At 42.5% G+C, this 14,543-nt stretch overlaps 1 protein-coding gene across 4 annotated transcripts in view; it reads left to right on the forward strand.

Moving 5' to 3' along the window:
• The window catches only part of ASAP1 (ArfGAP with SH3 domain, ankyrin repeat and PH domain 1), a gene marked incomplete at both ends in the record, with an annotated part of 251,064 nt that overhangs the window by 127,722 nt on the left and 108,799 nt on the right, over positions 1 to 14,543 (forward strand). For all 4 annotated transcript variants that reach the window (XM_084230492.1, XM_084230494.1, XM_084230493.1 and 1 more), the window contains one exon: positions 6,189 to 6,261. In XM_084230492.1, coding sequence (XP_084086618.1) covers positions 6,189 to 6,261 — 73 coding nt within the window. The remainder of the gene's footprint in view (positions 1 to 6,188; positions 6,262 to 14,543) is intronic.

The following is a 14,543-nucleotide window of genomic DNA, read 5'->3' on the forward strand; positions in this document are numbered from 1 at the left end:
TGGTTTTCGTTGGTCTTATCAAAAGCAGCACCAGGCTTTCCGTGTTTTCTGGGGAAGGGCTGTTGTTTCTGGGACAGGTAGAAGTCGGAGGCATGTCACTGGAGAAACAGAAATAGAGGCCATGTTTGATTTTCATACTTAGGTGCTACCAGGGGGAGGGACTGATGAATAAGTAAGGAATGACACAAAACCCCCAAAAACCTCACTTGCATAATTTGCCTGACTCATCTCTTTTAAGGTAGGGAACATTTGCCATTGCCATTCTCTCTTCTGGCCCCTGTATTCACAGTGTTCTTTGTTATCACATTGGATTAACTTTCTGGACTCTTTCCTGATCACATTATTATTATACATCCTAGTATCTGAGGCCTTATGGCGCATAAATAAGTTACTGATTTGGCAGTGGGGCTGCAAGAGAATTTGTTTAACCCTCAGAGACTATATGCAAAAGCTGACCCCTGTGCCAGCCTCTCCCGTGCCCTGGATATGCAGCTTCCACGGCCCCCCGAGGTCACATGATTGCTCAACTAGCTGAAAGCTAATGCAGTCGGGGTCTCGACCCCATGAGACCAAAGTAGTCTTATCATGAGTCCCTTATTAAAAGAATCACGCATGGGGGCCTCCCTGTGGCGCAAGGGGTTAAGACACAACCTATGAAGCTATCAGCAGCCACTGCGGCACAAGTTCGATCCCTAGCCAGGGAGGAGACCCACATGGCACAACAGACCTCTCCTGATGCACCCACTGCTCCCCTCAGCAGTGTATTTCAGTACATCTGCCTGTTCTGTTCCCCACTCTGTCTCTGGTGAATTCTCTCACCCTCCACACCTCTGGCCTGTACCCCAGTTCTTGTATGCATAAATAAATAAATCTTTAAAAAAAGAATCATACAAAGAACATTTGCCTTGTGATTATGGCACAGAAGCATCTATTAAAATGCTGTTTTGAAACTGCCTTTCATTGCAGCTGTAAAGTAATAAAATGGAAACCCTTTTTTTTTTCCAAGTGGGTAAAAATTCTTTTCGTTGAAGAAACCACTTTCCACATAGGAGTGCTTGTTTCAGGGGTGTTTTGCTGTCACTGTCTCTGGTGTTTCAGGAATTTCTATCGTGGGAGCACCCGTGTGCCCGCTTTGTGCCGCCACTGCAGGGCTGGCGCTCTGAGCTCAGTGCCCCTGAGGCAGGTGTCTGTCAGCTTGGCATTGTCGCTAAGAAATTCTGTGCTGTTGTTTTATTGTCACCCGCTATTTCCTTTCTCTGTCAGTACCCTCATAAGATTTAACTCCAAAAACTTGTGCTTGCTTTGTAAATCACACCTACCCAAAATAAGAACAATTTCCCCCACTTGACTATATAGAAAAGGTGCCACATACCTAAAAAGTAGTTCTGAGGCAGAAAATCTTAGTAAAGCAATAGCACTGCTGTGAATAATTTAACATGTATACTTCAATAAAATGTTTTTCAAAGCTGCCAAATAACTACTGCGATGCCTCACTACTTTTAAACTGAGAGTGTATACCTTCTTTTGTCCTGTTAAACCTTTCCGCTCAGTACCGAGCGTCTCGTCTCTGACGCATGCGTGACTTTGCAGAGGGCCACGCCTCGTGAAACCAAAATTGACTCAGCCATTTTCTAGGCAGGTTGATGTGCATACTTGGCTGTTTGGCAGCGCCAAGGATACTGAGGACATCTTTTGGGATTTCTTATCATAAATGCGCATCTACTGCCTTTTGGGGCTGGGGGTGGAATTCAGCCATGACCATGGCACCCTGTCTCTGTCTGCAGAGCTTGCATTTCTTCTAGTGGAGGCAGATAAGCACCTCTCAAGTGAACACACCGCGAACAGGACCGTTCGGGCTGTGGCCCGTACTCGCAGGCAGTGGTGTGCTCTCATTTAGGTTGACCGTAGCCCGCTTGTGGGAAGGGACTTTGGACGTGAGGCCTGTGTCAGGAGAAAGAAGTGGAGAGCCACACAGCCCAGGGAAGAGAGTTCCAGGCAGAGGGAGCAGCTGGTGCACATCCCCTGGCTGAGAACAAGCGTGACTGGACTGGAGCGTCTCTGAGAACATCCGTTGTTCCCCTCCACCGTGACTGAGGGGCGCCGCCCAGCCTGGAGGGTCACATAAGGCTCCGTGCCCTACTCTGCACAGCCTGAGAAGTTTTCGTTGTGATGTCCGCCGCATATGACTTTCTGGCTCTTTCTGGTCACCCTCTCTCACCTAATGCTTCTCTAATGAGCAGCAGCCATACCTTCTCTGTGCATTCAGATGAACCAGACTCCCAGGAGGACGCATGAAATGATCATTAAACGTCTCCATATCGAGGGTGGATGTGCTCTTCTAGATGAACGCCCCCTCCTTAGCAGTATCGAGCATGTGAAGTTGCTGCAGTGCAGCATTTTATAGGGAAGGTGTTGGTCTATCATTGGTGATAAGCATATCCGCTTGAAATCCTTTATTTGTTAATTCATCCTCCTTGTCTTTCCCTCTTCCTCTCCCCCCACCCCACAATCTTTTGCGTTGTTCACTCCAGATGCATACTCAGAAATGCAGGCACACATTTTAAATATACTTTTAATGGGATGAGAGATAGAATTTTATCACCCATATTATCTGCCACTTTGCTCTTTGTCTTTATTTAATTTTACATGCATGACATTTCAAAGAATATCACTGCAGACGTTGCGTGTCTGGCAGTGCAGGAAATGGCACTTTGTAGCACAATGAGAAGACGTGTTATTTCTGGGAGGACCTGTCTCTGGGTCCCTTAAACATGGGCGACTTAAATGCATTTTACTTCACTTCTGACAGTGGCCAAATACTGGGGTGTAAAAAAAGAAGCGTCACCCAGACTCAACTGTGACTGGTACCGTCAGATGTGGATGTTATTAGTAACCTTTAAAAGTTTGTGAACTTTGCACCCTATCAGTTAATAGATAAGCTGGTAAAAATTTGACATAAATTCTGAGGCCTTTCCCAGAAAAATGTAGGGGGTGGGGTGGATGCTGATAGCTGGTCTCATAAAATGTTATGGTTGAAATCTTCCCCCTCTCTTTGCTCATTTGGAGTCATTAACTGTAAATGTGCACAGACATTAAAGCCCTCATTAATTTCTCGTTGAGGAGACCCATCCTTATGTGTTCGTCACTCCCCTAAACTGAAATGATAGGTTATTATCTTCCAGAAGCAGATCTTCTCTTACTCAAAAATAATTAAGAAATAAGAAGATGCAGGGGAGACATGGCTGTGCATCCTAAAGTAAATAGGGGGCCTGCTTGGAGAGGCACGAGCTGGTCTTCTCTTACCTAATGTGTGGCACTTGGCAAGCTCTTTCACTTCTAAAGTCCAGAATTTGTCATCAGAAAAAAAGATGGAGAGATAGATATGAAAGAAATGCAGTGTATATACATTATATAGATGAATATATAGAGAGATGTGGTCTATGTCCATAATACATATATAAATGGATATAGGTGCATTATAAAATAGGATTTTTCTTTAAAGCTCCATACCTCGAAGACAGTTTATCAAGGGGTAAACCCTCTGTATTCGTCTCTGAGAAAGTGCATATTTGCACTTCCGTGCATTTTCTTCTTTCCCTGCACACTCCAAGAACTAAATTATTGTCATTTCTTAGCTTGAATTTATCTCTGAAATGTGGTGCGTACTACCCCACTTAAGATGAGACTCTGGTTTACTGTCAGTTCATCACAGATGCCACTGCATGGAGAGCTGGGGCGTGGCTGCAAGAGCAGGTTCTTATGCTAAGACCTGGATTAAACCCCACTCTGCCATCCTGAGCACGTTAAACTTTTTAAGCCTGTGTCTCCTCATCTACAAAGGGAACTTAATAGTACTTGTTTCACAGGCCTTTTGTTTAGAATTAAGTGAGGTGATGTGCATCCTTGATGATTCATACTAAGTAGTTATTAAAATGTTAGTCATCTCCGCTTCTTTCTCTACAGTATAAACCTCAGAGCTTTGAAATAACTCAAAATGTATCTTTTCCCTGAGTAATAAAACTCTGTTTCCATACCTGTATTTCACGGTCTCCCTGATGGGATATGAGAGGATTTGAGGTACTACAGACATGAGCATTTTATTTCTTTAGAGAGATGTCGTAATTTTGGGGGGTGTCTTTTACTAATGATAAGTGACCCTAGTTTTCCATTGCTAGTAGCTCTTCATAGTATATTCAGGATAAAAAAAAATAGATGAATTAGATTTAAAGAAAAATGTTGATGAAACAGTGCAGGTGGGACAGAACTGTGGAGCTCAGTGGAAGGACAATGCTGGAAGGGCATTAAACATGCAGTGAGAAATCCCCGCTTTTACCCCCACGTGCTGTTAGACTGGGGGTGTGGTGTACATGAGTGTGAACTGTAACGTGAGTGCCTCTGGCTCTATGACTGGGCACATTAATCATTCATACCCTCCTTCCCTACAAGTATTTTCTGAAGACCCACCTTGTTTCCTTATCTGAAAAACAAAAGCAGCTGCTTCACTGGGTGTTTTAAAGCTGCAATAACAACAGATAAGATAGTGAAGTGCATGTATCTTATCTACATAGGCATGTCTTCTGTACCAAGCTTATGCCTGGTGTAGTAAGTGCTCAGTAAACTTTAGTTCTGTTATTTAGGACTTGGGATTGCACATGGTAGAATCCCAACTGGGACTAGCTCGGCACCAAAGGAATTCACGGTCTCATGTGCTCAGTCTCCGGGAAGGTGAGCCACAACATAGCTGGGGGGCTGTGCTGGATTATGCCTAGCCGGAAGCAAGGGCTCGGGGGCCAGTAGGCCCCTCTCCGCTCTAGTCTCCAGCTTTGTTAACATTATTTCTGGCCAGAGTCTTCCACAGAGCTCGCCGCAGAACCCCTCGCTGTGCCGAGGCTCAGTCACAAGAAAGATTTACTGCATATTGTGATCTCTCTTCCCAAACCCAGAATTGCTAGAAACAACCCTGAGCTCAGCTTAGCCAGCCCTGCCTGGACAGCCATTGGTGTCCACAGAATAGTGAACCACCTGTTTAGAGTGTCAGGAAAGGCCTGTTGCAGGGAAGCCCCTTTGCAGGGAAGCCCCTTTGCAGGGAAGCCCCTTTGAAGGGAAGCTGAGTGACATGTTTGCTGCCATGGCATTTACCCCCTTCAAGTCCCTGCAAGAGCTTCTGGGAAGGAAGGAAGTATTTGACTTGAGTGGGCTTTTGTTTTCTCATCTGAAGTTTTGAGGTTTAGAGGATGTAGTGGATGTGAGTGTACATTTAATGTTTTAAAATTTTATATATACAAGTTTATTGTTACTGCTTTTGTTGCTCATACCCTCCAAATCTTGACCACCATCGGGGATTCCCATTACCCTTAGGGAAGGTGGAGCTTGAAGTTATTTTAAGAAATTAAGCCAACATACATATGCATATCTCTGTTGAACAGACCCCATTTTAAACTGGCTTTTGAGCCATAATACACAAATAGAAAGAGCGCATATTCTAAGTGCACCCTTCAGAGTTTTCACAAACAAGACAATTGTCTATCCAAACTTGGAGTACGAATCAACAGTGACAGCCCCTGGGAGTCCCCTACTTCAGCACCAGTGGGTTGCTGTAGATGAGTTGATTCACTTGGAAAAAAAAAAAAAATTTAAAAGCATTAGCAGCATCACGGTAGCACTTTCATACTGTGCTTTTTAAATAACATTTTTAGATTTTAAAATACAGCTGGCATTATGTCAGGATGTTTTGTTGTTGTCCTTGCTGTTTGACGCTAAAAGGAATCCTTGAATTTAAAAGGGCTGTGAAGAGCTCTTCAAGTCACTCCTATTACTCCACTGAAATGCTTTCTTTTAGGTGACATTATCCTCAGGTGATATCCTCAGGTGGGTGGGTGTCCTGTGCTCCCTTCCCAGCGTGCGAACTCGGAAAGAAGGAAAGGAACCTGGCAGTTTCCCGGGTGCTCAGGCACAGTTAGCGTGTCGCTGACTCCCGCTTTGACCCTTCACTCAGCACTGCGCTTCTTTGCACAACTCCACACTGTTCCCAAAACACAACCGCTCAACCCTGCGTGCCTCCAGTCTCTCTGATACCTCAGTTTGCTGTTTCTGTGATACTCGGCTAAAGAAATGCAGGAGCAAGTGATTTTTTCTTATTGTTTAAATCTACCAGTTTCCAACATCTGTTTCCCTGTTTTCTCTTTCAGGCTCTAGACCAAGATAGAACAGCCTTACAAAAAGTGAAGAAGTCTGTCAAAGCAATATATAATTCCGGTCAAGGTAAGTGCTTGCCAAGGCAGATACATGAGTTATATATGAAGGCTGCAGGCTTTTCTCTGCTTATGTAAGATGCTAAGTTTATAAAAGACTTGATGCAAATGGAAAAATAGGCATGTCAAAGAAATGCCATTTTTCTGTTCCTGTTTCCAAAATAAGGAGAAAACATCAGTTATAGCAGGTTTTATTATACATTTACAAGTTCACTGTAGTTATAGGTGATAAACAACCGATTTAAAACGTCTGTAGTTGGTCCATCTGTAATTCTGTGACCTCAGTTAAATACATGAGGACCTGGTCCTTCTGAAGTGCATCTGTACGCACTGGAAATCCATGCTGGTCATAGGCATGAGGGAAAGGTTAACCTTGGACTTGACACACCTGCCAACTTTTCTCGTGGCTGCAGGGTGCCAGGTAACCTGCCCGACTAAATGTTTTACACTTGGTCCAGTGACTTTGTCATCTTGGAGACAAAAGTATGTTGTCCATGGAAAAGAAGAAACAAACTGAATTAAGATAAACAGTGGGTAACCACAGAAATGGTATTATAGTTCCAGCACCTCAGGGGGAAGAGTTGTTGGAGATGGCTTTCCAGGGCTCTGACTCACCTCTTTTGTTATCACTGTTGCAGTCAGCTCGCTTAGCCTGAGTCATGTCTCCACAAAACTAATTGTCTATAACCTAAGAGAAAACCTGGGAGGGGAAGCAACAGAATAGAATGGAAAGGGCATAGGCTTTGAGGTTGGAGCGATGCTATTTGCATCCTTGCTCTGCCCTTTCGTTTGATTGAACTGGTGGCCTCACTCTTTGAACCAGCCTCCATTTTCTCCTATAAAATGGTGATCGTGGTACAGTAGTAAGAGATTTAATGAGCTAATAACTCTTAAGGGCCTACCACTTAATGGAAGTTCAGTAAATGCTGTAAATGTATTTTTCATATAAATTTTATATCCTGTTTATATATACATGGATAATTGTCTTGAAATAATAGAGTTGAAAGGAACATTGAATAAGACAAACCTCAACCCTCAGATCCTTTATCAGAATAATCACTAGTCTCATTGCTAAACTGGAAACCTAATAGTTTCTGGTCCTCATTAGAGCCCCCAAGCGTAAGACACTCTATAGTCTTCATTGTTGACACATTGTGTACCCTGGTTCCTTGGTACCTCTCTCCCATATCCAGTAAACACGAACTTCTAATCAAGGAAGGTAGATGAGGGTTGTCAGGTACGTAGCACTCACTGCGAGTGTTGTTCTCAGTCTTGGTCTGAATTGTGTACCCAATTTATAACTTGTGCCTCAGCTTCATTTTAAGAAGACTCCAACCTTGTGATAGGTCCATGTAGGTGTCAGCTCTTTGAGGTGGAGAATGGGGAAAATAGATAGGAGGTGACCCGAGGAGGCTTCTGAGGAACAGTTACTATTCTAGTGCTTGATTTTGAGGGTGATGCATAGTTAAGTCTGCATTTTTGACAATTCATCAGCTATTACACTTAGGATTTGTATACTTTTCCAAGCATTTTATATGTTGTGTATACCAATAAAAGTATATTTAAAATTTATGTATAAGTAGGTTCATTGAAACATTGTGATTTGAAAAAAAGGGGGGGGAATGGGGATTTGTTGAGCAGTAATGTAGCCATATGACAACACAGTACATCACCTTTATAAAAAAAGGGATTTAAAAATGGGATTTTTGAGCTATGTTTGAATCCTAGCTTTGTCTCTCCTTGTTGAAATAGATAAATTATTTAACTTTAATGTATCTTTAATTGCTTCACCATAAAATGAGAAGAAAATATCTGATTTACAGAGTAACATGTGGACAAAATGAGGTGTGGCATTTATCAGACCCTGACACAATGCCTGCCACTCAGCAGGGCCGAGCACACAGTACAGGGGACAGTGGCAGCTCCTGAACAGCATGGGTGCCTTCTCCTTACTAATTCATCCTTCTGCAAATGACACGACCAGCCTGGCTTTCTAAAGAGCTTAATGAGCTGTTATCTGCCGCTGGGCTAGGTGTCAGTTCCCCATGATGTTTATGCTGAGGCTCCGGCCCTGAGCCTCCTAGCAAGCCCTGCTTGCTCTGCAGGGCCCCATGTAGCTCCCAGTATTTCCAAGTGTTCTCCTTGCTCAAGACACATTTCTTCCTTTGTCGCCATCACTTGGCGCTCACACAGGCTTTTACTTGGTGGGGACACATCTTGTCTTACTCTGAAGGCTCTCCTTGGTAACAGCCGTCCTGGATGTGGCAGGAGAGAGAGGTGGCCCCTGCATTTGTAAAGTGGGGCGTTCAAAGGGGGAATGCAGAGCTGGGCTGCCATTTCCTCCACCAGATTGTACTAGTCTGTGTGTAGAGGCCATGGCTGGCTGAGCATTGAACCCCCTTGCCTGGATTGAGGGTTCTGTGTACTTCCCCCTACATCTGTGCTATTTGTAGAGTAGCTAGAGTAGCTTCTAGGCACATAAACTTCAAATTTAAATTAATAAAGACAAAATTTTAAATTCAGGCCCTCGGTTACAATAGGCATATTTTGAGTGCTCAGTAGTGACTTCTGACGAGTGGCTCCAGTGCTGGGCAGTGCAGACACGCGCATCCCCACCGCTGCAGGAGTCTGCTGCTGCTGTAGGGAGGCACATGCCCCACGGGGAGTTCTCACTTCATACCAGTAGGTTCTTGTGACTTTAAGTGAAGTGGAGTAAAATGAAACCAGGTGCTTGTAGAGTGAGTGCTCGCTCAGGCAGCAAGTATACTAAAATCGAATCATGTCATTTTGTTCAGCAATGGCTCAGATTTGGGAGCGGGACAGAATGAGGCTGGTCTCAAACCATTTTATTGAGGGGCTTCCAGGGAGGATTGGGAGGGAAGGAGGACAAGATTCCACATCCTGGGACTAGTCACGATCTCCTCAGCTTTACAGTCGTAGACACTGAAATAATTTTTTTCTCATCTAGGTTATAATGAAGTGATAGTGTTCCAGGAACTGCTGTGCTATGGGTTTTGACTGGTCTCTTGCATTAGACCAGTGAGTCTTAACCCTGGTTGTTAGAATCACCTAAACAATCTTAAAACGCAAAACAGGGGTGCCACCCTTTAGGAAGTGATCCAAAGTAGGGCCCAGGTATTGGGATTAAAGTAAAATTTCTCCCCAGCTGATCTTAATGTGCCGCTGAAATGGCGAACTGCTGTCCCGGCCTAAACTCCTTGATGAGGGTGACTACTGAGTCATTTTTCATTGTGGTGCCTTTGTCAGCGTAGTTTATTAGTTCAGCAAAAACTTTTTGAGCACCTAATATTAGCTACTGTTGGGCATTAATTTGTGTTGGACAAATCAAACACAGTATCTGTCTCCATGAATTTTGCAGTCCCGTGGGAGAGAGATGTTAATCAGATGATCAAACCAGAAATAAAATTCAAAACTGGCAAGTGCTATAGAGGAGAACTTGCAAAGAGGAAAGTAACAAGGGGGATCTGATCCAGACTGAGCAGGGGGCTGCAGGGTCTGTCCCTCAGAGGATGTGACAGTCCTCGGTGTTCATGCTGTACCCGGCTAAGGCCCCAGACTTGCCTCCATTTTATAGATGATGAAGTGGTAGCTTGAAGAACCAGGCTAAGCAGTGCGAGTTGCGCATCTAGCCGGGAATGGAGCGAGAACTGGACAGCCGCTCTGCACTTGCCTCTGCACGCGCCGGGGCTCACCAAGTGTGGCATGAATGCTGCAGGTCACCGGGTGACCCCTGGGAAGCTCTTCTCAAGTGGCTGCTAAATATTCATAATAGTGAATGTCTGTGGCTGAATCGATGCAGTGGAACCTCCCAACAATGTCATCCCAGGGATGGCTTTGGTGGTTCTTGCCACATGAGGGGCCACATGAGGAATATTTTTGCTCATGGCGTAGAAATGGGGATGAACTCAAATCTCACAGGCTTTTGGGGTCTGATGGGGGCTCTATAGGCCCCAAAGAGTATAGCATCCCTGGTTTTTGGTCAGCTTGTGGGGCAGCATCAACATTTAATTCTTAAAAAGGACCTAGATGAGTAAACCAGTGGCGTGGCATGTCTTTCCATGAGACATGCTCAGTGGAATCCACACTATTCCCAGCCAAGGGCTTCTGGCCTCATCCAAAGAAGCCACAGGAGGCTGAAGCCTGGTGTCTATTTCCCAATGTGTTTTTCATAATTCTCTTGTTTTCTCACAGTGCTTAAGTGACATGAAACCCATCCGATGATACTCTTTAAAAATTTAAGACACATTTCTATACTTCTGGTTTGAAATTAACCAACCTCCCCATCCCCCAAAGTGATTTTTTAAAAGATTATTTATTTATTTATGCACACAAGAACTGGGGTATAGGCCAGAGGTATGGGGTAGGGGGTGAGAGGGTTCACTAAAGGCAGAGTGGGGAACAGAACAGGTGGATCTGCTGATACACACTGCTGAGGGGAGCAGTGGGTGACACAGGAGAGGCCTGCTGCACCATATGGGTCAGCTCCCTGGCCCAGCCTGATCGAACTCAGGCTGTAGTGGCTGGCAATAGCTTGATAGTGCTGAAACTTAACCCCTGTGCCACCAGGGATGCCCGTAAAAGATGGTTGAGAACAGTAAAGGGTCTAATTTTTACCCCAAAACTTTTTCAGTATTAATTCATAAACAGCACAGTAATCAACATTTTATTGAGAAGCCAAATTATCTCTCTGCAAGACCTTTAGTTTGAAAATTATGTTGGGAATTTTTTTCTTTCTCTTACTTGTCCCTGCTTTGTATGCGGACATTTTCAAAACAGAATACTAAATTCTGTGAACTGCTGGCATCAAGGGGAAAATTTCAGGCCGTTCAGTTTCCCTAGGCTGCATATATGTTTTGAAGTTGCTATTACAATAATCTGTGAGATATATTGCCTCAGTGTATGTGTGTCCCTTCTCCCTCGCTCTCAGCCCCCACTCCCTTCCCCTAATATATGTTTAAAATAGCTAGTAGTTCTTAGACATTGTGGAAGTTGTCACATATGTTGCAGTTCTTTGACACTTTTTCTTTCAAAAGATAGAGCCTGATTCTCTTCTCCTTGAATGCGTGCCAGGTTTAGTCACTCTCTTCTCATGAACAGATTATAATAGGACTGAAGCCATGTGATTCCCAAGGCCTGTTCATAAAGGAAGTAGCTTCCACTTGGTTTGGGAGGAAGCCGCCACCATGTTGTGAGGACCCTCAACCAGCCCCGTGGAGAGAGGTCTCCCATCAAAAGCCACCACTAAAGCAAATCTGCCAGGCCATCACACCTCTGGTGACTGCAGCGCTGGCTGACATCTTGGCCTCAGCCTTGTGAAACCCTGGGCCAGACATTTGAAGTGCAGACCATAGGACTCCAGCTTTGCAAGCGCGGACGTGGGTGCAGATAGTAGACCCTTTGTAAGTCAGGTGTGTCTTTTGAGGAAGAAGAGCTTACTCTGCTGCCAAAAAACAAAGTGATCACTCTATACTACAATGGAAGAGTCATGTGATTCACAGTAGGCAGAGGTCTATCAAGTTTGTTGTATCAAATGATGTAGTTGAGTTTAATTTGTTTATCTTTTTGAACAGATACAATGTCGTTACCTAAAATACCCCTACATACTTTGCCTTGAAAGGGAAGATCCAAAATATTCCTACTAATTTATCTTTTTCTGTGACTTTATATGAATATATTTTACATATATGTATTTGTACAAATCAAAATGTATTTTATTATTTTTATAGGGTGGCTTCTTTAAAATCTATACCAGGATATACTTGGAACAAAGTCTAGCTTTTTGGTACACATAGTGCCCTCTAGAAATCTATAACATTGATAATTTGGAAGTTGGAACTCGTAAATCTTTTAATTTTAGTGAACAAAAAGATAACATTGGTGTGTAAGTTGATGACAAGCATATGATATGGAAGTCTTATTCCAAAATACAGCTAGATTGTCCTAAGCAGATTCACTGCTTTTTCACTTAGAGAGCAAGCACACTTAGCTTTTGCTCATGGCCTCCATTCCCCCCCCACCTCCTTTTTTTCTGCTAGTTATGTAATTAATACTTTTTTGTGAGAACATTTGTGTTTTTTAATGCAGAATTTATGTGTAATACTCACCCCAAATTTTCATTTTGTTAATTTGCCTGTTTTCAAAATAGCCCGTAGCATATGATGAAATCTAAGATTTTAAAGGTAAATGGTAAATTCATCAGTGGATAGGAAGTAAGTGTTTTTGTATCTAAGCAACTTCATTTTAGCTACTTTTTTAGTTCATGCTTTCTCAAATTTGGAAGTCTAGTGTGAAGTGAATTGTAACTAGAGTAGGTAATTAGGTTTGGTGCCTTATATGATGTGTGTTGGTTATTTTTATTCTTGTGACTATCTTGGGGAGAAGAAAATTTTCTTAATAGGAGTAGATAAGAGAAAACATAGATTAGGATCTTAATAGAAGATGAAAGAGGAAAATGTCAAGAGGTATACAAAGAACCTCTGGTCTGTGTTTAGAAAATTTTCTTTTTGCTGATTTCCAAGTTTGCTGGTGGTAATTCTGATTTTTTAAAAATCTTTCTGAATTGAACGTGTTATAAAAACAATAATTCCAAGCTTGCTAAAAGAAGATTTTAGATAGAAAGCCTGGTGGTGGTGGTGATTTGAACAAAATCTAAACAGTAATTAGGGCCTTTGAGGTATCTTGGATTCTTGTGAGTCCCTCGTTAGTTCTTAAGAGGTGAAAACAAATTGATATCATGAGTTCTTCAGAGGGGTCAAGGAAAGAGACTTTTTCCAAAAGGAACTATAGGATGACTCCTCAGATTACATGGGGATAAAATTATAGTACTTTAAAAGAACATCCTTAGAAAATTGAAGTCTCTTTCCAGAATAATCTTTTAAGTCCAGACTCTTTAGGGAGTTCCAATTTTGTCTTTAAGCCATTGACTCAAATATTTTGTGACTTGAAGTCAGAAGCTTTCTGTCATGTGTGCTAAAATCATCAGCGGACTTAGTGTGGGTGTGTGAGAGGAAGAGAGAGAACCACTGTGTGTTAACGACCTCAGACTATGCCTTTTTATTTTGCTGACTGTGGGATGAGTACTCTGAATTTTGAAAGAAGGTTTTTGAAATGATGCATGCATGCATCTAATGGGATCATATATAGTGAGAAATCAACTTATTTTAAATAAAATGGGAGCACTCATTCCCCACAGTCGTGTGGGATTTTTATGTATTTATTTATTTAGTCTTTTTAATGACTGAAACAAAACAGCTCAATCACACCATCTGGAAGAACCATTTGTTCTTGCTGGTCTTGTACCTCTCCTCGAACTTGACTTTGGCCTCTCACCAGGCCTTGCATTTAAGAGCAGGACCTCTGAAGACATCCTTGCGGGAGGACAGTTTTGGCCAAGGACCTGTCTCCAGAGAGCCTTGTGGGTATGAGGTAATTGTAGTTTTATAAACTTCACAAAAGAATTCATGTTTGACCGTTTAGCAGTTTTCTTCTTGCCTGTGGCAGCTGTCACTTTTTGGGGTAGTGATCAATTCCAACCACCAGAGCGTGGCCGCAGGGGCAGTCTGAAGCATCCTTACTAGTGTTCTTCACAGTGACCGTACCTACAGCAGAAAGAAAGGACAGTTTGTATTTTTTTTAAGCCTCAACATATACAAAAATAATCTGTTAAAGGGACTATACAAACATGTTTCCTTGCTTTAAAGGTCTAATTTTGGTAGAAATAATGAAATTTTAGTAAACTATAGCCAACATTTGTTGAGTGCCTACTCTGTATGTACATACATGATGTCAGTTAATCTTCTCAACAGATATATTTGTTTGCATTTAGGGGTAAAGGAACCTGGTTTAAATTGCTTACACTGCCACTAAGTAGCTGCAAGGTTTGAAACTGTTCTTTATGACTCCAGAGCTTCTAATTAAAGGCTGAGTAGTCATCAGTGGTGATTATTGTAATGACAATTAATTGCAGAGATGTAATCAAAATATATAGGGAGTGGGGGGAAGGCTAGTAATTCTTCAAATTATTTATTCCTAAGTTTACATACTTATTCTTACATTCTCTTTTCATTCTGGATCTCCAGGTACATTGTGTTTAGACTAGCTGATATCCCACATCTCATAAGAATTTTAGTCTTTAAAACTCTTTGTACTTCAGTTTGAATAGTTTTTACTTACCTGTATTCAAGTTTTCTGTTCTGCAGTATCTAGTCTGTTGTTAGTCTCATCTAATTAATTTCAAATCCTGTATGTTTTAGTTCTTAGATTTCCATTTGG

Source organism: Talpa europaea (genome assembly GCF_964194135.1).
Source record: "Talpa europaea genome assembly, chromosome: 3".
NCBI lineage: Eukaryota > Metazoa > Chordata > Mammalia > Eulipotyphla > Talpidae > Talpa > Talpa europaea.